At 40.2% G+C, this 27,383-nt stretch overlaps 1 protein-coding gene across 5 annotated transcripts in view; it reads right to left on the bottom strand.

The window, feature by feature from the left end:
- The window catches only part of rnf220a (ring finger protein 220a), a 173,327-nt gene that overhangs the window by 139,075 nt on the left and 6,869 nt on the right, over positions 1-27,383 (bottom strand). For all 5 annotated transcript variants that reach the window (XM_077557564.1, XM_077557563.1, XM_077557562.1 and 2 more), the window contains exon 2: positions 23,613-24,637. In XM_077557564.1, coding sequence (XP_077413690.1) covers positions 23,613-24,267 — 655 coding nt within the window. In that variant the 5' untranslated portion in view covers positions 24,268-24,637. The remainder of the gene's footprint in view (positions 1-23,612; positions 24,638-27,383) is intronic.

The raw sequence follows: 27,383 nt of genomic DNA, 5'->3' as shown, positions 1-27,383 counted from the left end.
TTAGACTTAAGCTGACAGGACCCCCCATCTTCTCTGTCCTCCTCTCTATCAATTATCATTTGTCCAGATTGAGCGTGCATCATCTGCCTCAGCTTTAGGAGACGCACTCACTCAAAATGCAAATTTATAGTCCACCATTTTTCTTGATGAGCAACTTGTCACTTTGCTTGCGCGCATGTGTGTGTGTTGGGAAAGCAAGGGGTCTGTGACGGCAGTTCACATAAAGAAAAGCAGTTGGTCAGCTTTCCTTTTTAGAAGTAGAGGCTATTAAGTGCCACAGGACATTGAGCCAATGATCTGGCACAGTTAGTGCCCTATTCAAGTGGCTTAACCAATCATGATAATCAAAAAAAAAAAAGGCCCTTTCTCTTGAATCACAATGAAAAACACTACGCAAATGTAAATTATTTTAATTAATAAGCGGGTGACTTGAATTTTTAAAAGTCAAAAAAAGTGTGAGGTATGCAGTGGACAAAGCAGAGTGGATGTGTTATATGTGTTAGTGTGGGTGGGAGGTTTGCCTGATGGAGGTTGAATGCCACCACCCAGTAGGCCGTGAAATCAGAAACCCTTGCCAACAAGACAGCCACCCATACACCCGCCATCGCTCATTGTGTGTGCGTGCGTGTGTGGCAGGGCCCCTCTAGGGAAAAGGCAGTCATGCAAGGTATCATCCTGCACCTCCTCCTGCCATCTCCAGCCATCCTCCTGCGCAATGGCCATCCCTCGTGAGGTGTGAGAGCACAAACATCAGATTTTTGGAATTGGACGGTCTCACATCTTACATGCTATACTTAAAATAGTCAAGTGATTCTGCAAGGAAGAGTGGGCCAAAGATCTCTTGATTTACTGCTGAGGATGGCCCAACCAGTTATTAGATTTAGGAGGAAAGTACAGTTTCTAACTGGGCCAGGTAACTTAGAATATTTTTGTAATCTTAACTACTAATACATTCTATTTTAAATGTTTAAGTGTCCCAAAGACATAGTTTTTTTATGTTTTTTTTTTAAATTATGCTAGAGCATACAGAAGGCTTTGCTGCAGCCTCTCAGCTGCACAAAACGGTTGAAGCAACGGTAGTTATTATAAAAACGGCCAGCAGGTGGGTGCAGAGTATAAGAGATCAACCAGGGCCATGTCAAAAACAAGCTGATTTACCCACAGTTATAAGCAGATTTGGGAATAATGATCAGAACCTGAAATATACTTTCTATTCCTGATGAAGGAAGAGACTCTAATCTTTCTTTTGGTAGGTCCCATGTTTTTATAGGAATAGAACAGAATACTCTGTGGGCCTTACAAAATCAGTGAAAATCCAGTAAAGCAGCCGGGAGCGAAGGGGGTTGCTTCAGTGAAAATGGCTAGGGGTGAATGAGTTAATAAATAAAAGTACCATTTAAAAACAGCATTTCATATTTGTTTGGTTTATGTTTTTCCGATATGTACTTTTGCACATTTGATCATAAAACAAAAAAAGAGGGGAAATATTTTTCACAGCATTGTAAGTATAATAGCAGCAACTATTAATCATATTTGAAGCCAAACATAAGAAAATGTTACATATAATTGTAAAAGAATAAAATAAATAAAAATTGAACAAAAGACTTGCATTTTTCCTCCAGCAGAAAACCGGTTTACTTGAACTTGCCTTTGTGTCTTAGTAAGCAGGCCTGTTCACTATGCTGCCAGTGGCTTTCCCCTACTTGTTTCACTTTCAGTATTTCTATGGCGTACTTAATAAAAGTCGAAGTCTAGTCTGCATGTGCGGGTAAGAGAGAGAGAGAGGGAGTTTCCCTTGTTTTGTGTCTTTAACCCTCTCAAAAGGTAACTTGAAATAGATTTTTTTTTTCACCAAAAAAAGTCACATAATCTGTTCAGTGGCTCACATACTGTACATATGCATACAGTACATACTGAAATTGGCAAAAATAAATAAATACATAAATAAAAAACACCAAAATTCATTGTCCTGCATGTGGGAATACGTACAAATGCATAAAAACGCGTAATGCTTACTTTGTGACATTTCCTCCTCGTGGAAGACTAACGACTTTAGTCTTAATGAAACTCAGATCAGAAATTAATCAAAGTTAAAGAAGGGAGATATTAAAAGTTTAACTGGGGTAAACTAATTAATAATCTAATCAGAAATCCTCTGATGAAGATGTACTCATCTGCATTAAGATGTGTTCATAGTTGTGCCGTGTGAGATTCTCATACCTGAAAGTACGTGGGAAAAAAAATGTTGGGTAGCGGTACCGTTGTACCGACTGTTACAAAGTCGGGGTTGCTCTTCCTTTTCCTTGTATTTGGCAAGCATCTCAGATTAAAGGTGTGGTTTAATGTCCAGTGTAATCTTTTTGACTAAATTTTACTGACCTATTGCACTCCACAGGTGGCTATAAGTGCTATTCACTAATGTGACACTAAGAAATGGGTAAATCACACATTTACAAACGATTATGAAATAGATAATTGGAAGGATATAACGTGGAGCACTTGAAAATCTTCGTCCCTCCCATTCTTCCTCTTCCTCCTTGCACCCGCTTCTCCTCTTGCTCACTCTACCCTCACTGATAAATTATTCAGGGCCACTTCTGCACCATGCTTGATTAAGTTTTCATTTCTGCAAATTACCATTTGGAAATGCGCCGCGCTACTGAATCAAATCCCCACTACAAACGGCATGACTGTTTACCTGCTGTTAAACAGAGAGAGGGCGACGCGCAAAGAGAGACGAAGGCAGCATAAATCATCACATTATACCTCATTTCGCCGTATTGTTGTGATCATTATGCATTGTAAACCACTTTGTCAACGCTGCTAATTCTCTGACATTCCAGTCAAGCGTCTTCCAGCCAAATGTAAATTAAAAAGCCAAAAGGAGCGAGAGACAAAATGCTGCTGCTGCTGCGGCTGCTGTCTCTCTAATCTAGTGTACATACGTAGTGATGCACTTTGATTGCAACATCAATAGGTCCCATTAGGAGGAACAATAGAAGCAACTACAAACATTTTACACCCTGTTAAACCGCTGCATTGGAGTCACTTTGCAATTGTTTTAAGCATCCAATTCCAGAAATGTAGGAAAGAAATAGATAATGGCACACTTGTCGATGATAGAAAAACAATCAAATAAAATAAAAATCGTAACTTTTTTCCCCTTTTTTAATAGATGTACTATGTAGTTGTAAGCAACTCATACGTTTTAATAAATTCCTTTTACTTAACTTAAAAAAAACTTCAGGGTAAGCTCTGTACTTACTGATATCTGTCTGCACAAACAACATTTCAGATCAAAGCAACAAGTGTCACTGTAAGCCACACATTTGAGAATACGAATCATTGATGTGGACCAGCACGCCTCCTCTGTCCATTCATTTTCTTCATTGGGGTCACGGGTGAGATGACTGGGTCCACTGCAAACATATTGCCAGCCAATTGCAGTGTATATAATGTTAACAAAATGTATTGGAAATATCATCTTATACACGAAGATACCATGAAATGTTCCGGACGCAGTTGCAAAGCAGAAAATAGGGTCAAACAAATAAAAAACATCAACACTTTATAAGCTCATATGAGCTAAAATTCACATATACAGAATATGTGTTTCCATTTTACACAGTTGGGTCCAAAAAAATCCAATAATGGGCGAAAATGGGTCAGACTGTTACATGAGTCAGTGTGGCCCAACTCTGTTTGTTTGTTTTGTTTGTTTTTATTTGTTCATTTTTCCTTTCGGACGGGATGAAGTCGAAGCTTATCAATTCCCGTTCCCAGAATGCAATAGGGCACCTTCAGTCACTGTGTCTGTCTGTGTCCTTTTGCATAAAACAACCCCGAAAATAGGATTGTTCTATAAAAAAAAATAAAAACAAGGTCAAATTGACCCAAGTAACAGTAGGTTCCTTTTTGACCCATAAATGCGTTATTTTTGGCTCATTTTGAGTGCATTTTTTAGGCTACAGTCTAAATAACCCAAATTGGTTCAAAACAGGACTGGAACAACAGTTTGAATTTGAGTTGAATAATAGCCTGCAATACAACACGATTTGTCGGGCTGTTGTAGAAATACAACCAAAAATTTAGTTTTTGTTTCATCTGTTATACAACACAATTTTTGATTTATTATTTTTATTTTTTTTACCAATTCAATTTTGTTTTTTTGTTTTTTTTTGTTGTAGAAAATAACCCAATTTGAGGGGTTAGGTCAGTCCCTTTTTGACCAAATTTGCTTTACCCAACTGTTTTTAGAGCGTATTCAAATGTAAAATATCAACTCCTATTTCAGGACTTTGATCAGCTGTCATCTGGGCCTGCTGTCCTACAGGGTAACGCAGCTTGCCAAAAACCCTATCATGACTATGATTCACATCTTGGCCGTGTGTATGGGGTGACATAAGGGGCAGTTATGTAAATGATGGTGGTTAGAGAGATAAACATGCACGTTTACTACCTGGGAGAGGCAGTGGGAGGTGTAAGCATGCTGTGCAGGTGCACTGGAAAGTAAGAGACACAGTTGCTTGCGGGGATATCGTGTTATTAGGGAAGAAGTAAACCCCACGAGGGGTAGAGACGGTTGCTGTGTGTAATGCATATGTTTATGCTGTCAAGAAGCCTGAACGTGCTGCGGTTAGAACTGTGTGTAACATAGTAGTCTCTGAGGTCCTCCAAGGCAGCAGGTACAGTATTCTTGTGAATGTATTTTCACAAGTTGTCCAGAAATGTTGTACTACTTTGGAACCGAATTCTAATTATTAACACGTGAACAAAAATAGGGCCGCACACATCTGCACTTTGGCTTTTCATACGCCCCATTAGCCCTAATATTGTTTTTCAGCATCAGATTTACAAGCCGACAGATAATCAGCAATCGACCACAAAGGAGCCCTCTGCGACTACAAGATGAAGATAGCGAAGATCGGAGCACATTTGCACACGCCACAAACACCTGTAGCCCGCAGATAAGACTTGTCCTTTCATGACGGAAACAAAAGATTCTGATTTACAACTTTGGTTAACTGTAGCAAAATGTCTGCTGATTATACTCGCGCCACTGCGGACGCATGCGTATAACACATTGTTGATTTGTGTGCTCTCTCTGATTAAGGCAATTTGTCAACGGGGCGGCTACATTTGTGTCAGACGGTATCTCGAAGGCCTGCATCTGTGTGTATTGTGAGTGTGTTGTGCAAAGGTTGCGCGGTAGATTTACAGCTGTCTGCCGTGCCTGCAGCCAAATTCAGCAACTGACAATGGATGCTTAGATTAACATCTGCCTTCAAGCCTTCCTCTTGCCTCTTCTCCACCATTTCTCTCAGCTTGTTAAAATCAGGCTCCTAATTAGCGCTCACAGAACCTGGTGATAAAGTATCAGCTATCTTTCTTACACACTCTGAAGAAAGGGAGACATTTATTTTAGTGATATTTTGTCTTTCTTTTTTCACATTGCCTGGACGGCATCCTTGTCTGTACTTGTCTTTGCTTTTAATTATTTCTTCTTCATTTAAAACCACAAACTTTTCATCTAGCAAATCTTATGCTATGTGTGAAGACCAGAGTTTGCGCAGTAAAAATGCAGATGTCCGTTTGACTGTTTTGTCTGCACCGCAATGATTCCATCATAGCAAAGTTCCAATAATAATCAATTAAACTGAAGGGGAGACTGCATGGGGATATTTCTTGGGATCAGTACATCCTATATAAACAAATTGTGTACCAGATAAAAAACAAAAGTCTCCGGTATATATTTTGTATTCATGTCATTTTCATATTTTGTGTTAGTGCACCATTAAAAGCAAAGACATTCACAGTGTGAACATGTGACATGTACACAGTCAATTCTGTAGAATTTGACTCTATTTAGAGTTAATTTGATTCTATTTAGAGTGGAACCAAATAGACTCCGTTTTAGAGTAATATTTACACTTGGAAGAGAGTAAAACAAAGAATTGACAAAAATAAATAAAATAAAAGTCACTCAAGGGTTGAGGAACAAACTCATGACCTCCAGCTTGGGAGCCACATTACCACTTGAGCTATGTTTGCTATTGTTGCTCCTATTGTTTGCTTCTATCAAAGAGGAGACCAAACATATTGTTTTTTGGTCTTTTGGTTGGGAAGATTCCAGTTGACATGAGCGTACTGTACTAACAACCAGCAGGAACTGCGTGGCTCAGGGAGTAGATCGGCTGTCTCCCAAGCTGAAGATCGTGAGTTTGTTCCTCAACCCTTGAGTGACTTTTTTTGTCCGAATTCTTTATTTCACTCTCTTCCAAGTGTAAATATTACTCTAAAACTGAGTCTATTTGGTCCCTTTCTAAATAGAGTCAAATTCACTCTACAGAATTTACTGTGTAGCCCCGCCATCGGGTACGTTTTCTCACTATATATGGTAAGATGTCACGCCGGATTTTGCAACTAATAAAACAAGGACAAAATTATTGCTTAGTCATGGAAAAGCAACCATAAGTTGCCACAACTCTCAGACACTGCAGAATCTCTTTTTAGCGGTTTGATTGTCTGGCCCACATTGAAGGTGAAAATGTTTGGGTTTGTGAAAGCTGTCCAGTACTTCATATACCCACTTCATTGAGTACACAATAATGCACAATTCAACAAAGCCCAACACAAAACACAGTAGCACTTAAACGTAGGAGTTAGTAGTTTGTCGCATCGTGTCTCTAAATAATTAAATGAATAGAAATAAAATTCAGCATAATGCAGCTTAGGGTGGCATATTGTTGACCGCTAAATAATGTAAATTATGTTGAAAATGAATGCGTTCTAAATAGTTATAGGTATACTTTGTCTCGTGCCAGGTCATGCTAAAACAAACAATTCCAAGAACAATCAAGTGCTCCTGATGTCACATTTAATTTCACAAAGCACAAGTTTACTTTTTGCTTCATAAATATTTGATTTTCATTCATTTGCTCCAGATTCATTTGATGATTTTTGCAGCCCATTACGGCGCTTTTCGCCCTGGGCCGTGCTCCTCTTCCCTCTTTCTGCCCTTCTGTTTCTCTCTGAGCGCTGAGGCCATAGATCTCTGTAACAGGCACTATCTGCAGCCCTAAGCCCTAATGAGGCATCATAAGGAGAACAGTTTGCAGCAGCAGCGCGCTGTCTTTTATTTGCCAAACCATATCTCTTCCTCTCGCTGTTCCCGACTGCCCTCTCCGTATATCTCAATTGCTCCATCAGTCTGCCCCGCTAGCCATATCTCTCCCTCTCTGTCTCTTCCCTATCCTCTTTCCTTCTCCCCTTCATCTCCTCCTTTTCTCGCACCCGCTTCCTTGTCCTATTGTGCTTTATCTCTCTTCTCATTCAGCCATTGAGTTCCCTCTCCCGGCCGCGTTGGCTTGAATCATATCTGGCCGTCTACATATGCTAAAGCCTGTGTAATTACAGCAGCTCTTAAATAAAGACACGCTCCTAAAGCTGTCAACTGGAATCACAGCTAAACAAGGCAGGAGGGGCCTCCCAGCAGCTACAAAGCTGTCATACATAGCTACGGATTTATCACCGTCAAGGATGAGGGGAGAGGGAGGGATGCGTTCGCAGACTGGCTCAGATAAATCGACCTTTAATTTTCACAGAAAATGTGTGAGGAGAAAGAAATGCAGGCAAAATGACATGACATGACATGATGTGGGTGTGGGCTAAACTATGCCAGTAAAATTTTAAGGCCTGGCCGCACCAGATGTGGCATTTTTTTTTTTTACATGTTTAATTTAAAAGGCTTGTTTACAGATTAAATGGGGAGGCTACATTCACCGGACACACAGTCAGGTACTAGACACTCCAAAGTGATTCATTGCATGAGTTGTCTTAAAAAACACACACACACACACACACACACAAAATCTACCTTGAAGAGTTTGGAATAATGGATCATTTATTTTCATTGAAATAGTAGATGTTGTGTGTATGGCTGAGCTTAAAATTATTCAACATCCAATGTTCTTTATATTTATTTGCAATTAAGTACAAAAAAAAACAAGCTACAAAATTACACTACACTACTACAGTTTATAATGGCCAACATTTCAACAATTTCAGCTGGGTTTGGCTCCAGTTCACGTGTGGCTTTATACGTGAAAAGTGATGGATGAATCTCTTTCTTTTTTCTTTTTTTTTTGGAGAGCTCAGTATTGTTCATTCTGTAATTTTACCGATTTGACATGCCATCGTCATTGCTCTCTATTTTTTTTTTTTTTGATATATATTTTTTAAATAATTTTTAATTTTGTATGTGGGTGAGTACGTGTATGTGCATGTACGTGTGTGCGTGCGTGCGTGTGACTGTGTATTCATTAGTTCACCTAAAACCTATTAAAAAATCCCATACCGTTCACCTAAACCGAACACTTCAGAACCCAGCCAGAGCCGTGAGGCCGTCAGGAGACCCGAGGAAGGACCAAAGAAAAGAAAGGAAAGTGAAATCCAGCACCGACCAGACACCACCCACCAGGCCACCAACCAGAGTCTTTCACCAACCCCAGAAACATCCAAACTCCAACAAATCAGGGAGACCTCAAGAGACCAAAGGAGAGACTGAGGAAAGGAAGGAAGGACAGACGAAGCAGAGTGAGATCCACAGACACCAGCCTCCACCGATTCAACGACCTGAGGAAGAATGATGAATGAACGAATCTCTTTCAATGAATAAGAGAGACTAGTTAGCACTATCAACTATACAGGAAACGTATTTGTGCCGTATTATTTTATATTGTTGGAAATTGAGTTGTGATTTTAATGACACTCGTTTTGGGCTGTCTCTTACATCCGCCCAAGGGACTGCCAATACAAATTAGCTCAACTTAGCTAACTTAAGCGCATTTACATCGTAAAATGTTGATTAATGTGCATTGTCCCTTTCAAATAAATAAATTCAAATTCAAATGAAAGAACAGAGGGGATCAATTGATTTTGTGTTGATTTTGCTTGGTTCTGAGTGCAATGGCATAAATGTAGCATATTTATTATAATTGTTATACTTTTCAGTGGTGCAGAAATAATGATTAGTGCATATTTGTGTTACTTTACATTCTAGATTATGATTGAACTTCAGTTAATTTTAAGGTTGCTTGCTTTGACTTTGGAGAAGCTAATGTGAGCTTGTTTCGGGTTCAGTCAATAATCCGTTTCATAATTGGTATTACTCTTAATTAACACAATATTATTTCTCATTCCTTAATTACTAACAAGAAACCCATATATTAATAATAATTGAAGCATTTTTATTATATTTTTAAGTAAGTATTTTTACATGCAAGTTCACGAGTGTGTTTTAAATCAACTGCAGTTAACATACAGGAAGAAATACCTGAAAATGCTGGTTAAAAGATGGTAAAACAAATTGTGATGAAGAAGCTTCACAAGATGTATATCATTTTGCTAGCACTGCAACTTCTTCTGCCTCCACAGTTCTGTCTGCTGGCCTTCTCATCATTATCTTACGTTTTACTCTGGATTCATATCGAATACACAGCTCAAAACAATTAAGGGAACACTTTGTTCCATTAATTTTTTTGAGCAGTGTATTTTGTTAAATCCTCATCTCCCGTCTCTCGCTTCCTTATACAGTTGCTTAATCCTCCAGTCTCTCTCCCCATCCTCCTCCAGTCTTCTACCATTTCCCTCTCTCTTTTGGTCTCGACTTCTGTAATTCATCAGCGCAAGCAGCAGTACAGATTGATCAGCCTCTAAAGGCAATGTGCTATATGCTGCTGATGTAGCAGCAACCTCCGCTGAATAGTGAGCAGTGTGTGTGTGTGTGTATGTGTGTGTGTGAGCGGCACCGGGCGAAAGTGAAGGGGACATTTTCTTAAATGTATTAATCGTCGTGGTAACATGGGATGAGTGTGGCCGAGACAGGCCTTTTTCTTTTTTTTTTTTGAGAAAGTGGCCACATGTGACATATGTGAGTGCATGCCTGCACACACAGAGGCAAGTTGTTTGTGCTTGTGTGTCAAAAATCTCACAAGAAGTGATAACGGCAATGCAATCCTGACCAAACACACACAGACACACACTACCTATGGGGAAATTCAAAGCCATTCACCAGTAATCACTGAGCTCCTTCCATTAGTATTCATCCGCATTCCCGATGATTCATAGCTATCCACTGCAAACTTTATCTCTCTTAAAATGGTGTTTGTGTACATTTGCACACATTAGCCAGCATTCAATTGCCTGCCAAATGTGGAATCTTCTGATGCATCATCACTGCTTTACTTCCTACCAAAAGAAAGATTCTTCTTTCATCGGGAAAAAAAGGATATTTCTATCTGTTTCTGTTTTGCAGCAATTCACATTAGAATATAGTTTCAGCATTATTCACAAATCTATTTAGAACTGTGGGTAAATGAGCATTTTTCAACATGGCCCTGGTTGATCTATTTTGCTCTGCTGCCACCTGCTGGCCGTTTTTGTAATAACTGGCATTTCTTCAACCGTTATCTTCAGTTGAGAGGCTGCATCAAAGCCTTCTGTATGCTCGAGCATAGAAAACATACAAAAACGTATAAATACGTCTTTGGGACGCTTAAAACATTTGAAATAGAACGTATTTATACGTTTTTGGGGGCAAATGGGTTAATCACATTTTCATTAGCACTGTAAGTCTATATTAAGATTCATGTCCAATTTCCTGATAAATATATTTAAAATATAAGTGATATATTTTTACATGCATCGGCAAATATATATAAATATAGTTTTTGACAAGCACAGTATAAACTAAATATTAGGAATAGGTAAGTACCATAAGTTAGTCAGTCGCCCTTTGTGGCCATTTTGTGATCAAGAACTAAAAAAAATTATATTAGAAGAATAGAAAATTGCCATTAATTGCATGTAATTTAAAGTAAAAATGCTATGATGGGATATATAGGTCGTTAAAGTTATCTGTCATTTTTCGGGGAGGGAGTTTATGTGCCAAAAGTACTCTTGGCATCAGTACTTGGTCTGACTTGAAGAGTCGCACTGGTGTTGGTCTGAAAAAAAAAGTGGTATCGAGCATCCCTATCAAAGGTGGTTGGTGACGATTTTGCTACATTCCCTCATTGTTGCGATCGCATCGCTAAAGGTTTTCTTGCTGCTGGAAAAATTGAATCTGTTGTTTATGGAGAGAAATACTTTGGTGTTCAAGAGTAAGACGTGTGTGGTCGAGATGTTCACGGGGCAGCAGAGGCGATGACGGAGAGGAGGTGGAGGGTGAAGGACAAGCATAGAGCAAAGGAGGGGAAGAAATCCGGGTGGGAAAAAGGGATGAAGGCGACGGAGGAGAGGAAAGAGAGGGGCTAGAGAGCGGAGGAGAGGTGACAAGGCTTCGGGGACAGCCAGCGACATGCATAATTCATCAACACTTGTGATGGACAGATTAAGGGGGAAAATGAAGAGGGACAGAGCGAGAGGGAGAAAGGGAGAAGAGGAAGCGGCAAACGAAAGTGGTGGAAGGAGAGGAATGAAATGACGAACGGGGAGAGGGAAAGAAGAGAAGAAGAAAGCAAGTGAAGGGTGGAGGGGCCACACACTGGAGCTCTTTGATCCTAACAAACCTCTCTCACCCTGACACCAACATGCCATCTGGGGCCCACACTGCGTATGTGTGTGCGTGTCTGCATGAGACAGAGACACAGAGAGGAGACAAAGGAATGGAATGGAGATGCCGTGTGTACTTTTAATCCAAATCAAGTGCAGTTACATACAATTTAGCTAGAAAGAAGATTACGTTCAAATGGAGCAGGCTTTTAGTATCTTCTGTTTATCAGAGTCATTTTTAAAGATGTCACTATGTGACAACTTGGTATTTTATTGCATCTCCATAATCAGCCCTGTTTCCCTCAGTTCAGGCCGTTCTTTCTTCATTCATCAACATTTTACAAAAATAAAAAATAAAAATAAAACAAAACACTGTCTCCGTGTTTGATCTCTGACTGGTATTTATTTCTGTTGTGCACACAAGCCATTTTAAAAGGGGTGTGTGGACCTTTCATATCGACTGTAGTTTTGTAGTTTCACTTCTTTGTAAAAACAATTGATGTATTGACTGTGAGGATTGTGTTAGCAGAAAAGTTTTACATAAGGTATCTATATCTACTACTGTTTATTTTGATTGTGTGGATAATTTTGGCCATGGGTGCCCTTTTTTGGGCGCTGCCTCCAATAATGATTATGCACGTGCCTGATCTCAAGTAATTGCATCCAACGGCATTCAAATGCAGAAGTACAATGTAAATACTAAATGTGCACGATTTTAGTTTCACATACAAAAGGTCAAAGTCTTGAACAGTTGAGCCTAATGTATACTCAACAAAAATATAAACCCATTAAAAAAAACTGCACTTTCAGAGTGGCCCTTTGTTGTGTAATCATGGTGTCTAATCAGCATCTTGAAATGGCACACCTGTGAGGTGAGATGGATTATTTTGGCAGAGGAGAAGTACTCACTAACACAGATTTAGACTGATTTGTGAACAATATTTGAGAGAAAAGGTGATATTGTGTATGTGGAAGACATTTTTCATCTTTGAGTTCATTGAATAAAAAATGGGAGCAAAAACAAAAGTGTTACATTTATATTTTTCTTGAGTATATTTGCATGCCTTTCATGCCAAAACGTGATCTTAAAAACACACTGGAACAAAATATTTGCTGATATAATATAAAGGATAATTTCTCCATTAATTCTACACACGTATAGAAATCTGAACTCAATTTTAACTCGGGGTCCCCATGAAGTCTATCAATCATTTCAATCCCGCCCTCTTTTTTTGACTTTCACATCTTCTTTTTCTCCATTCCCATTTTCTCTTCCTCTTCCTGACTCCAATTGCACCTGCCGTCCATTATCACAGCCAACACTTTTCAGCTTATAGCGCGCACGCATGTCAGCAGGAGCAGGGTCAGCGTGCAGCCCGTCCACATTGTACTACGGCCCCGCCTCGCTGTAGACAACAACCTCACCTTGTCGGAGTCCACCCCGCGCTCGCCTCTGACTCACGCACGCTCACAAACTGCCATTACCGGTTGGCCAGCCATCAGCTATTACCGAAGACCTTGCACCGGGCTGCCGCGGCGGGTCGAAAGGCACGACCTGAACAACATTTCTGACATTGAGGCAAAGTCAGGGTTATTTTTGTTCGGTGCAATTTGTTGCTCTTTATTCAAAATGTATCATTAAAAACTGCAGTGGATCTTGTATGCTTACGTTAAGAGGATGATGTTAAATGTCTCTTGTGTGATATGCTTGTGTTGAAATCTATGGGCCATTTTATTATCGTTGACCTCAATGTTTAATGCAGTAAAACTCTTTTAAGTCTGTCTTTTGGCTTTGAAAGGCTTTAAAAATACAGCACTAGGCTATATAGTTTGGGGAAAACAACAACAAGATCTGCTAAGGTATTGCACTGTAAAGTGATTCCCTAACCTTTGTAGAATTCATTATGCATTTTTTGTATGCAAACTAAAAGGAGTGTGATGTCAAGTCCATTCTGTGTTGCTGTTCAAATCCCAATTAAGAATTAAGAATCAGTATTCCCCGTTGGAATTAATAGAAATCATCCAATAATAGTTGCAAATAATCTGCATCGCTAAATCTTTATTACCTGTGCTGGCAATATTTCAAGTAACATTTTAACTAGACGTGTTCATCTCTCCCACTCCGATTCGATCGATACAAGGGTGATTTGTTTCAATGTGATACTTCTCAGTTGCAATGACTTTTTGGGGGGTCATTTTACATACATTTGAATGAACTTGTCAGTACTGTAAATGTGCCATTTCCTTCTAAGATACAATTGATATTAGGGGTGTGAATTGCCTAGTACCTGGCGATTCGATCCGTATCACGATTCGATTTGATACGATTAATCCTGATACGAATCTATAAATTGATTATTGCCCCAAAAAATGTACTCAAATCTAGAAAATACTAATCAGTAAACTTGCTCATGTACACTGTAGAGATTTGTATGAAAATGTATTTATTTTTCTGAAACTTCAGGCTTATAACTGTGAGCCACTGTATTTAACAAACAATCTGTTGCATGTTTGAACAGCATTGAAATAAAATATGAACGCTTATTGTTTCATTAATATAACATTTTTCCATGCTAAAACGTGTGAACCCTAACCCTAAGTGAGATGTTTTGTTGATTATTTCCATAAAAATGTATGTTTAAATATCGATTCGGCCGCATATCGAAACGATTCAAGAATTGTGCGCTGTAAGATTGCAATATATTGCCGAATTTATTTTTATTTATATATATATATATAGTATATCAGTTTTCAGTTGATATCTCCAATGAAAGACTATTCGATATATAACTGGATATATTGGAACAACTTGATTCTGTTTGATTCGATTCACTCACTAAAAACAATTTTCCAGTTCAAACCCGTTTTAGTTACACCCCTAATTTTAACATTCTCCACAACAAGCAGGGCTCCTAACTACCTGTGTAGCTTTGAACGGTGTTGTCCCAGAGGTCACAGGTCTCTTCACAGAGTAGAAGGCAAACGCGATGTGAATGTGAGTCTTGGTGTTAATAAGGTGGTACGCTTAAAACGGAATCGTCATCCATAACAATGACACGAATTAGCGACGGAAAGAAAATGGTGAACTCTGTCACCTTGTGTTTAATGTTTTATAAACTCCAATTCCAAATTGTAATTGGTTCAATACCTGAAAAAGTGTTTAATTGATTATACAATCAACCATATTTTATCTCATTTAACAATGCTTCGGCACAACGGATGTGGAGGAGACATCAGGCTGTGTTAAGCACTTGTGCGCTTACACACACATGCACACAAACACACACCCTCCTCTGTTGGGTGTAGAGGAGAATCAATATGTCTTTGAATGAGGGTCAGAAGGGTTGTCTGCCCAGGGAGAGCTGACAGATTTGCTCTCTTTTGCTCTGCTAAGCCCCTGCCTTCTTTTAACACCCCCTGACACACACTCATACACACAAATATAGAGATGCAGAAACACACTCATACAGATTGAGGGTGTGTGGGGGGGGGGGGGGAATTCATGCACATTACATAGACACATGCACAAAGATGTGACACTTGTCCCAGAGGGCAGAATTCCTCACATTTTGCCAGGGGGGTGTGACATTAGTCGCTCTACATCGAAATGAACCCTGCTGCGCACCCCAGCAAACATGTTAGCGTGTTTACCGTGTTAGCGAAGGCAACAGAGGCCCACCTTGGAGTACAGAACACGATCAATCAGCTGGAACACACACTGTGACACTCAAACGTAAAAGAATAAAAAAGGATATGCCAAGGTTACATTTCAAGGATTTCTCTTACATTTTTCTTTGCTCCGCTCTTCACTCGTGCAACATGAACATACTCATCGTAACATCTGACAAGTGTTTGGTTTCAAGGTTTCAAGGTGTATGTGTATACCATATGTGCATGCATTAACATACTAAAACAGTAATTAGTAATCAGTCAAGTAGCTTATGACATGGATCAATGAGCTTTTAAAAGCAGTCATTTAATAATTACAACCATCAATAGTCACCTATAAATTCATTATTGCACTTCACTTGACAGCTCGTTCTTTCTTAACTAAAAGTTTAGCATTGCAGATATCTCATGTATAGAAAAGGCTCTCTGATCTTGAGATTTTTTTTTTTTGTAACAAACCCAAGAAAACTTGCAGTAAATGTTGGGAAAAAATCCAGGAAAAAACACAAAATATTTCAAAAGATATTGAAAAAAAGGGGAAAGAAATCTGTGAATTTGTGGGTGCCAACCTGTGAATATGCATCAAATGTATTTTTAAGAGAGAGAGCTCAGTATTGTTCATTCTGTAATCTTAGCGATTCAACATGTCATCATCATTGCTCTCTTTTAAAAAAAAAAAATTGTAATAAAAAAAAAATCTGATTAATCACATCTTAGAATTGTGATTAATCACTATTAATCGCTTAATTAAAAAGGCTTTTAAAAAAAAAATGTGCCTGCCAAATTTAACGAGCACCTGTTGTGTTAATTCTTTCGACATGAGGACATTTTCAACATTTTTGATCCACTGCAGACGCTCAACCTCCTGCTTTTCTAATCAGTTAATTGTTTGCTTAATATAAAATGGAAAAAAAACTGATAATTTGACCTGAACAAATATTCTGAATGTCATACGCATTTATTAAATGCTTTACTTTAATGCACATAATTATGTTTATTGCTCAAACACAACTCACCATAGACTTATGTCTTAAAATTGCAGGAAACGAATGGCAATTTTCTATTCTTTTAAATTCTAATCCCTGATTGTAAAACAGCTACAAGAAGACTCACCTTCGCGATACTTTGAAATAATGCCTGGTATCGACACGATACCAATACCTGATATCGGTACTTGCTCTTCCCTGATAATAAAAAAGAAAAATGATAAATTTAAAAACTGAAAGTTAAAGTCTGTAGGTCTTCCATCAACTGACCCATGCATGGTAAAACAAAAAACAAATTTCATAAATCAAGCATCCAATAGACAATTGTCCAGTACAGTGTCCAATTTGAACCAGAATGAAAATTCTATGTATCCTTGTTGTCCCTCTTTAGCAGATGCAAACACAAAACCAGTGACCACTATCTACTTTTTGCACTAATACTGTACAAACAACAGCAGAAAGAAACCACAAGATGACTGTACCAAACCCCCAGAAGCCTTTGCAATCAGATTGTTTCTCGTGACCTTGACTCTGCAATCACTTTCACTCAATGAAGATGAAGTCCAGCTGACAGCTACAGGATCTGAATATGAGCTAAGTTGCACATCATAAAGGTGCTTGGGTGCCTTTTTGTGCATCCAGTATTGTGTGTGCGTCCGTGTGCACGCGTGGCACGGATGCACAATTACCAAGCAGGCGCGAATCGATAGGTGCCTGCTGACAGATGGATTAGCACGGTAAACAGATGATACACACACCGCTAAATTATTCATCTGCTGAACGGTGGGCTGGGATTCCTCGCTCAGCCGGTGACGGGGGAGAAGAGGAGCATGATGAAGGGGGATGGAAGGAGAGAGCAAGTTAGAAGAGTAAAGAGGATGAGGGGATTGCTTTACTCCTTTGAGATTCTCACAAACAGTATGTAGACTTTGGAAACGCTCCGACTCGAACCTGTGACTGTTTAAGGACGGCCAAACTTCCCTCTGATGTGGCTTTTAGGTGATGCCGCAACACAGGGTCAACGGGGAAAGACTTGCCGTACAGCATACAGAGCGCGCAGTCGCATCGGCAAACAGTGACACACTCATCCTGGAATTTATCCCTGTCTTTTCGTCAAGTGCGGGCAAATCAAATCGTGATCATTGGCTGTTTACGCCTTTAACAACACAAATGCAATTTCACACACGTACAAGTGCACACCAGAGAATTGGCTGGATAAACCTGACAATGCCAGCGGGACGATATTTGATGTTACAGTTGTAGCTGATTTTACAAATAGGGATGTTTTCAAATATGGCACATCATGGTTGGGATTTACTTTGAAAAGGGTATGAAAAATGCCATTGAGCTCCTTTAAATTATTGAAATGTGAGCAGAAGAACATTACAGTAGAAGAAATCTAACAACTTACTTCTCAGCCCAAATATTCTTAATTTAGTGCATCAAATTGTACATCTTCACAAATATTGTATTATATGCCGGAATATTGTAATCACATCGCAAACTACATTCAATGAGAAAAATATTTTTTGAAAAAAATCCCTGTTAGCAAATAATAGCAGTCCTGGATATGCATATTCCGTAAACCCTGTTAACAAACATAAGGAAATAAACAGACTTTTCTAGTCTTTTTCTATTCGGACTCATTTTTGCAGTGGGCACTACTACTTTACATTCATGTGCAAAACATATGAGCAAGCACATGCATATAAAACATCCGGTATTGATTTTGTTCACCTTTCAAAGGGACTTTGGAGGTTTATGCTGAATATGCTAATTGTTATTTGCATTTTCTGGTCAAATAATATATAATGATTTTATAAACATTTTATATACATTATATACATGATCAGGATTTTGGAGACGATTACTGGTCAGCGAAAAAAAAAAAAAAAAAGATAACCGATCACCGAGCCGATCAGAAGATGGACCAATATAGCTATGTAGGCAACTTCCTTATTTACTGTGCAGTCAGCTATTTGTGGGTGATTGGGACCAGAAATAGCCCAAATTTGCATACAAGTGATGCCAGTTGAAAGGCATTGGGAAAAAGTAACAATTACGTACACCCTAAAAATTCTCCCCAAAACACTGGTAGACATTTCATACATGGAAAATGAGACAAAAAAACGACCCTTTCATTTAAAAAAAAAAAACAGAAAAAAGAATGGCATTCAAATAGTTAAGTAGTGGATTAACTGTTGATCACAAATGCCGATTCACAATTTTCCATTCCAGTCATAACGCGCCATAGCAAAATGTCATCAGAGGGGAACGTTTGAATGTGATGTTCTGTCTTCCTTCTATGTGGAGAGTGCACATGCGTGGAAGCGACGTACGCCACGGAACCTGAAACTAGTTCATCCTAGCAGCGGGAATAATTGGCTGCTTTAACGTCTTTTTTTTAGCCTCTCGCGCAAAAAAATGAAAGGGACTTCTTAGCAACAGATGAAAAGAAGTTTGCAAATGTAAACGCGTGCGGACCTTTGAGACGAACTAGCTTCACATTTGCTAGGGCGAAGCTAAAACAAGCAGAATCGGGGACAGATTTAAAATGGGACCAAAGACTCAACAACATCCTTGGTTGTCCCGTTGACCAAGACATGGTGCGGGATCCTGGGGCTTGTAGTAAGTTATTTGAAAATCTTTCAAAAGCCAGTGTAGATTTCGACTAATGTTTGAATGTGATAGATGAATATGGCTAAGTTAACTTATGATGAAGATAAAGCACTATTTAATATTTTGGTCAATTTTATATGTTGGACTGAGAAGTGTTTTTCAGGAATAGTCCAATAAGTTAACGATTCAAGTTTATTCTGGACTCGGTCAATGATGTGAACGAGAATAGTAAGTGCTGATTATGGCGCCGAGCCCAAGTACTAATATACATATTGATTTCCTGATTTCAAATTTGGTGTCCAATAGCTACAGGTGCAAGTGGTTTAGCACCACTCGTAATAATATAAATGAGGTGAGCAAGCATCTGTGTGTGAGCTTACGGGCCGCCACAGCTTTGTGAACTGACGGTGCGGTGAGGACGACTAACAATCTCAAACCCACAGCCCTCTTGTCACTCGCACACACAAACTGTTCGTTCGCATCATGGCTACCATCAGCAGGAACCAATCAGATTTGATGAATAATTCAATATTAAAGAGGGTGTGACCAGGACCGGGAGGGGTAAGGCCCCTCTGCCAAGCCAGTGGGCCTTTTTGGAAACAGTGTGTGTGAGTGTGTGTGTGTGGGTGTGCATGAAAGTGAGAGAAGAAGGGAGGGTACATGGGGGGAGTCTGTCACACAAGACTGCATCCACAAACTGGCTGCAGATTAGATTACTGAGGAGGAGAAGAGGGGAGGGGTGTAGGGAGGAAGTGAGAAGGATATAAGGACAGAGATGGAGGGAGGAGCGATGGACAAGAATAAAAAGATGCAGCAGACAAAATGATAAGAAAGAATCTTCCAAGTCTTCTGAATGAGATCTGTGAAAACCGTGAATCACTGCAGACTCAAGTGTTTGAGAAAAGACGATCATTAACTTTTTCAGTACTTCTGAATTGTATTTATTGTTAAAGGGACAATAGTGTGTGTGTTTGTGTAATGTCTGTGTTTGAATGATGTTTGTTCACTTTTGCCAAAATGTTAGGGGGAAAATTTTTTTTTTAATGGACAATGCTTTGATGAAACTATGTCAGTCAAACATATTAGGGCCCATGAAATGTATACACAAGCAGTGTTGGCACACACATACACACGTAGTTATCTGTGTTCAAATGGAGGAGCTGGGCCAACAAAAGGCTCAACAGGAAGGGACTAATCCTTGAGCCAAACCATTATTGCAACAGTGACCACAGATCTCCCATCAACCAACACACACTCTCTAACTAGCTAAGCTATGCTACGCTATGCCTCGCTATGCTACGCTTGCTTGTATGCGCCACACAGTTAAAAAACAGATGGGTTGTTCAAAAGGAATATTAAAAACATATAAATATTGTTCTCTTGAACCTGCAGCGTTTACAGTGAGGCTAATAGACCAGTGACGACCGCCACCCGAATAGGCCAGTGTGGGTGGGTAGTTGCGAGTGTGTGGCGCGCAGTTGAGGACTGACAGGGAGGCAACAAGAGAGGGACAAGGCTTTTAACATCTGGCTCAGCACTGTCAGGAAGACACTCACACACAAAAATACACACACACTCACACACTCTGGTAGCAGGCGAGTCCCAGTCCTAATTATTAGAACACTCTTACTTAACTTAACCCTGCCACTGGACCGTGACAGGCAGAGATAGAGGGGGGAGGGCCGCCAAGGTGGAGGGTGACAGATTTTTGTCAAGACAAGAGGAAGGATGAGTGTTTCTGTCTCCTTGACAGATTTTTTTACAGCCTCTCGTGTACCACAGGAAGGGAAAAATAGAGGACACATAGAGAACAAAATAAAGGTATGCATGAGTATTTTCAGCTGTCTTTGCATAGCAATAAACATGAAAATACAAAAATAATTCTCAACATGATGTTTCATAGTCCCTCTCTCTCTGTGTCTCTCTTTGTCTCTTACTTTCCCAAGCCCCGATTTTCCAAGTGATAGTAAAAAGTGGAAAGTTGAGTGAGCAAGGTTTGGCAGGGTCAGGTTCAGTGTGCATCTGTTTACCTTGTTTGTGGTGAGCGGAAGATACAAACAAACAGTCCACAGCTGTCACACATTAGAAAAGGGAGATGCGGGTTGGATTGGGAATGAGGCATCGAGGGAAGATGGAGTCATATGGAACATCCAAAGGAAAAAAAAAGTTGGCACCCTCTTAATGTCATATTTTGACCAAACGCGCACCCGTGTATAATATGCCCCCAAAATCATCCTTAAAAAGCTTATTTTTTTTTGTGTACTTATGTATAAAATTCTCCCCCAATTTGCTGGTATTATTCATGGGCTTTTCAGGCAGTCAGTATTTGGTTCCATCCATCCATTTTCTTAACTGCTTATTCCTCACAAGGGTTGTGGGGGTGCTGGAGCCTATCCCAGCTGGCTTCGGGCAGTAGGCGGGGTAGACCCCGAACTGGTTGCCAGCCAATTGCAGGGCACACAGAGACGAACAACCATCCACACTCACAATCACACCTTGGGACATGCTTTGCATGTTTTTGGAATGTGGGAGGAAATCGGAGTATCCGGAGAAAACCCACACGGGCACGGGAACATGCAAACTCCACCCAGAAAGGCCAAAGCCCGGACTCAATCTCACGTTCTCTGGACTGGGAGGCAGACGTGCTAATCAGCCATCGTGCCGCCAGTATTTGGTTCCGTTTTTTGAAGGAAAAAAATGGCATAGGTTATTAATTTATAAAAGGGTGACAAAATGCTGGCTTCCAAAGCATTTGCACAATGCTATGTATACACAAATGCACAATGCAAACAAACCAAGGCTGTCAACAGTCCAATAATTCCGATCACATACAATTCCTTACAAATCTCCACCCCCTTTTTTTTTTTTTAAGAATCCTCCTTTTGATTCAATCCGGTTTGTATTAAAGCATTATAATGTAAATAGTGAAAGTAATACAATTTGCAATAACATGTCATGTCTTTTGCTCAAAGGCATGATGGTGCTTTTATGTGCAGGTTTAGCAGTTGATATGTTAGCAGGTTTACTTAACAGTTGTCGTGTCTGACTATGCATTGGGGGGATTTGGGAAGGCTTTGCATAGTGCAGTCGGATGTTGCTTGAAGCATTTTGCACAGAAATGACAGACGCGAATGCAGAGAACGTGGCGATGTACTACTATTCAAGTTGTCGTATTAAAATATTTGGTTAAGAAAAGAGAATTCCTCACACGCCTCGGATTATGAGTGATGAGAGATTATTGGACTGTAATCACATAGAGGAATGAATGTAGAAGTGTAAATCAAGTAATTGTTCCCAAAAGGCTTCAGTAATACATATTTAACGTATTTTATTTTCAGGCCCACTGTGACTGTTTCTACCAAAGAGTTAATGCCCGTTTGATCTTTTTTTTTCTTTTTTTTTCAAAAGTTACAAAGGATTCCAAATTTACTGATCGGAACTTTTGGACATGGACATGGCTGTAAAAACTTTTACTGTTTCAAACCTCATGGGATTTTGCTAAAGTGTTGTTGGGTCTTTTCACATCTCTACTCAATGACCAGAACCAGTGGAGGGGAACCCATAATGCTTAGCTGTGAGCAGAGTCTCCACACATCCAATTGCATTAGAGGCCTATGCTAAAGGTGGAGGCTACTTCTGCAAAGACTTAACCTGATTAGATTGGGATTCAGCCGTTCCATAAGACAGCACAGAAACCATTTTTTTTTATTATTTATCATACGTTCTCCAAGTGCTTACAAAGCCTTTGTCAATGTTGAACCGTAACGCTTTCCAGAAATGTACCATGAGCAGATATTATGCGACATTATACTAATATGTGTTAAATATTTAAATAATGTGTCCGCCGGTGATTTTATGTACCATTTCACCTGGCTAGTCATTAAGGTGAGACTTTCTCAAATTTGAACACTCTACACTTCAGCCATCCAGTTTCCATCTCTACTTCCCTTGCATGGTTTGTTTTGATCGGATCAGTCTCAGCTCGTCGCTTTCGTCTCTCATTTATTAGTTCATGGATTCATCCCACAGAAACACACATCATCTTAAAACTTTAGCAAGGCGGCTAGAAAGAAGACAAAGATGAAAATAAAACTGATAACTGTGTAAAGGTGAATATAAAACAGTAACATAAGACAATACAATATATAATTTTTCATTATTCACGGCTAATTTGCCTCTGAGATCCGATACAGGTTTTTGATATCGCAGCTCTTTTCCAAATGTTCGTGACTGGAGCACTTCCTTCTCTTTTCTTCACATTCACACACATGCACACAAACAGTCTCACATACATTCACTTGCACACACAGATACCCCGGTAAGGTTTCGGGAATGTGGGCAAATCATTTGGCCGCTAGGGTGGAGCTATGATGAATACTGATGGCAAGAAGCATGGCCGACATACTCACACACACACACACACACACACACACACACGCACACAGTATGCAGAGTGAAGGGGCGCCAAATGGCATAGTCCCCTCCCCTGGTAAATGCTAATGTGACTAGTGGAGCTTGTGGCCTTGTGAACCAAGGATTGGTTGAGCCAAGAAAGATGATGACAAGGAAACATAGATGGGATTGTTTATTGGGGTGTGTGAGGCAAGTGTGTGAAATTCTTCTGCAAGTTGCTCTTTTTAATTAAAGGACCTGAATTGGATTTGCCTACATGAGTTTTTGGTATATTTTCTTAGAGATTACAAACACATTGCCCCTCAACTCTTTTGTTCCTTATCAGTGTGTATATTATGAGAGGATACAGACGACACATAAAAGTGTACTCACAGCGCTCAATGCGGTCTTCTGGGCTGGAGGAAGTCTCTCGGTCCGAAAGAAGGCCGGACACAGCAAAGATCTTCTTTCCGCTGTCCTCTACGGCCTTCAAGGCGCTGCTGGGTGAGCTCCCAGGCGGGATATGGGCGCCACCAAAGTCATATTCTTTGCCCTCGGCATCAGAATAGCGGAGGTGGGGGGAAGCTTCTGCATCTAGGCAGCCTTTGAGACGCTTAGCTGGGGTGAAAGCAGACTGATAGATGCCTGGTGCTCCATCTCGATCTTCTGGAGGAGAAGCAAAGGGTCTGAAGGCCCCAACACCGCTGTGATTCAGCATGCTGATTGGTGAGCAGTCCAGGTTAGGTGGAGCAAACTGATGATGGAGGTGGAGGAGGGATGGAGGGAAGTCCCTGTTGGGGAAACCTGGTGGGACGGCACCTTGGCGGTGGTACATTGATGCAAAGGTGTAGGAACCATTGTTAAATGGCAAGTGAACATCTTTCTCAACAGAAACTGGGACACCAAATGGGCGTGGCTGCTGGCAAGGAATGGAAGCATCACGGGAAGCTTCAGCAGTGGAGGCCAGGACCATGAGGGCTGGGGAGGCCAGGGGATTTGGCAAGTAGGAGGAACTCTCCATCTTGAACGCTGCTCTGTGGAGGTCCATGACTGGACGGATGAAAGTGGCTGAGAAGATTTTAGGAGGAGGAGGAGGAGGAACTGATTCCTCCTCAGAGAAACGGAACACAGCCTCCTTGAAAAGGGTCTTGAATGAGTCGTGAGTCTAGCAGGGGACTTGCTTAACTGGCCTACTGTTTTAGTTCATTTCTTTCCAGTAGCGCTAAAATCAACTTCAGTTGAGTGACTGCGTTTAGGGAAGATTTTCCTCGAGAAAGGATGCTCTTCTCTTTGATTTGTTCTGTCCAGTTAAATCTAGAGTAGAAGCCCTTTAATTGGAGAGTCTGTTGTAAGGGTTGCGAAAGCCGAATGGTTGCTGAAGGTTGTCACAGTAGGTTCCTCATCTTCCTGTGGTCAAACTGTGAAGAGACAAAACCCAAACGTTAGATTATAGCCACCTACTGCTTGTTCCATCAGTGTTGTGTATCAGAGAGAATAAAAATCACAGAAACTTGCCATTGTCAGATCCCATAAAGCCGCCAATTACTAATTGGTACTTTGTCCCTGATTCCCTCACTCTTTAGAAAAAGTTCATAAGTCACATCTCTCCATTCAGATTCTTTGTTGCCCTCCAGAGTTAACCAAGTGCCTCCTCCTTGTCCTCTATTCTGCAAATCAATCCACCCCCCACCCCCTCCTCTGAATCCTCATCTCCTCTCATCCTCCTAGCACTATTTCTCGTCCTGTGCCATCTCCGATCACAGTCTAAGCCGCTTATTCTTCCCATCTCCCAGATCTTACTGGACCAGAACCACTTGTCTCAAGATAAGGGCACACATATATTTTTTGCCGCCCACCCACATATCGGATAAGAATCTATGAGGTTCAAGTAAAGTACATACTAGGAACTTCCATGCTATTCTACACTCTGCACCATCTTTTAATTTGACAATTTTTTGCTATCTGACCTCGCCCTTTGCATTTCCCAAGTAATTTTCATCTCCTCAGATTGCTCCTTCTCACCCTCCTTTCCCTAACTCTCTTCTCCCTTGGGTGATTCAGATGGGTGATATCATATCAGACCCCACCATCTGCCATCCACGAGCCAGAGGAAATCTGACTGAGTGAATAAATTAGCTGTACTTGACCTCACGACCCCAGCATCCGTGGCAACAGGCTAGAATTCTTCCTCCCGGGGATTAAATCAGAGTGTGCGATTGGTCGAGCTGGCGTACGCAGAGAGGCGGCCAATGAAACGATAAAATAACATTTAAGAGATGTTTATCCCCAAAGGTCAAATTGAAGGTGGATGGCTTGCTAAGCATCCCAAATGCCACTAAACTGCTACAGATCAAGACTTTAGAACTTGGATATGGATTCAGAAGCGATATGGTTATCAATCAGCTCTCCATAAAACCCATTACAATCGATTGCCAAACTCGGATTTGGCACACTCGCCTACCTTCAACGTGAAGACACGTGTCGAGGCCTGGGGTAAGCTGAGAGGAGAGTGAGATGTTTTACATTACTGCAGACGCACAGCACGCTGGTGCAGTGGGCAGAATGGCTGAGCCTTACACACTCCTGTCATCTCAGATTATATATCTGCCCCACTCATTAAATTCATTTTAGTATTGGCACTTAAGTCAAACAAGGAACTCTCATGTCATCGCTCAATCACTTTCCTACCTCTGCTCATCATTGTCAGGTGGGACAAGAAGTCTCAACATGCAACCTTTAATGTGACAAGTGCTGATTAGAGGACAACAAAACATAATTATTTCATCTTTAGCATCATTTTACTACAGGACAAGGAAAGTGTCAACATTGAAAATTACCAACCACTAAACTAAAATATGTGAGCCTTTTTGTTTTAATAGGGTAAAGATTCTCTTCCCCATTAAAACATATATTTTCAACATTTTCAGATTACAGACCCAAAATGCAAGCACAATTACAGGCAATGCACACACATAATGTCAGTCAGTGCCTCTTACAATCCCATTTGCCACTGAGGGGATATCAGCCACTCATTGTCTGACACCGGCTATATGCATTTTATAATAGAAAATGTCACAGGGGAACATTTACCACGCTGGCATAAGTTGATTACCGTGTACAAGAAAGATACAGCTGTCGCTGCGATATCACACTCAAGGGGTGGTGGGGGGTAGGCAATTTGTGTCAAACGTGTGCTTAAAGTGACTGTTTTACCAATGTAAAAATTGTTGTGTCAACATTGATGCACTTTAACCTCATCAAGAGGGAATTACACTCCTCACGTGAGAGGTATTGCAGATTATATTTGTGGCACAGCCAAGATTATAAACATTGATATTGTTCCTTAGAATAATTGTAGATTGTTACTTGCTAGTTGAGTTTATCAGAAATTGGAATGCTTAACTGACATAATTATGGATCGATGGTATGCTTCTGTATGAGGGTTGTTTTTGTTTGAACTTTAGTTTTTGATGAAAGTGTAGCATTAGAAGAAATGCAAGATAAGGCTAACTGTTAGCCATCTGCAATGTAAATTGATATTCTTTTTCTCATTTATGTCATGGTTAAAGACTTCTCAGGCACTTTATATAAATACTTCACACGAGCAGTTGCGCCTCTATTCGTGTCGGACAACAGTACGAGTTTCGGGTCCCTTCCTAATTGGCTGTCATTCGGTTTCACTGAGTTTCATGAGGTCTGTGGATCGACCAACCTTTGTGTTACTGTTGGCCATAGACATAAGACCTTGAGATCAAATTTAAGGAAAAGGTTTAACATTTGCGATTGTCGACCACGATTGTTTTCCAAGCAGATCTGGGGGGATAAATCTATTTCAACACACCACATGGAAAAGCTTCATCACTCAGGCTCATCTTGCAGAGACATACCAGAATCCAACTTTTGCTGTCTTTTGACTAGAAGGAAGAAAAATGCAGCAAATTCAGCTCCATTGTCACTATGTGTGTACAGCCCTTTAAAACCTGTTCCATATGAAATCATGTCTTCCCTTCTCTCTTTAATGATCAAACCTCATCACTAGCTCTACAGTATCAAGGCAGAATGAATTAAGTCTGTCCAGAATCTGCCTTTTTCGTGGAATGATTTTTGGTCAGTCAAGAGGATTACTTCTCCAAGAGACCAAATCTTTGGAACCCCTCTGCCAAA

Source organism: Vanacampus margaritifer, chromosome 2 (assembly GCF_051991255.1).
Source record: "Vanacampus margaritifer isolate UIUO_Vmar chromosome 2, RoL_Vmar_1.0, whole genome shotgun sequence".
NCBI lineage: Eukaryota > Metazoa > Chordata > Actinopteri > Syngnathiformes > Syngnathidae > Vanacampus > Vanacampus margaritifer.
The sequence above is the reverse complement of the archived record's forward strand: the minus strand, read 5'-3'. Positions and strand labels throughout refer to the sequence as shown.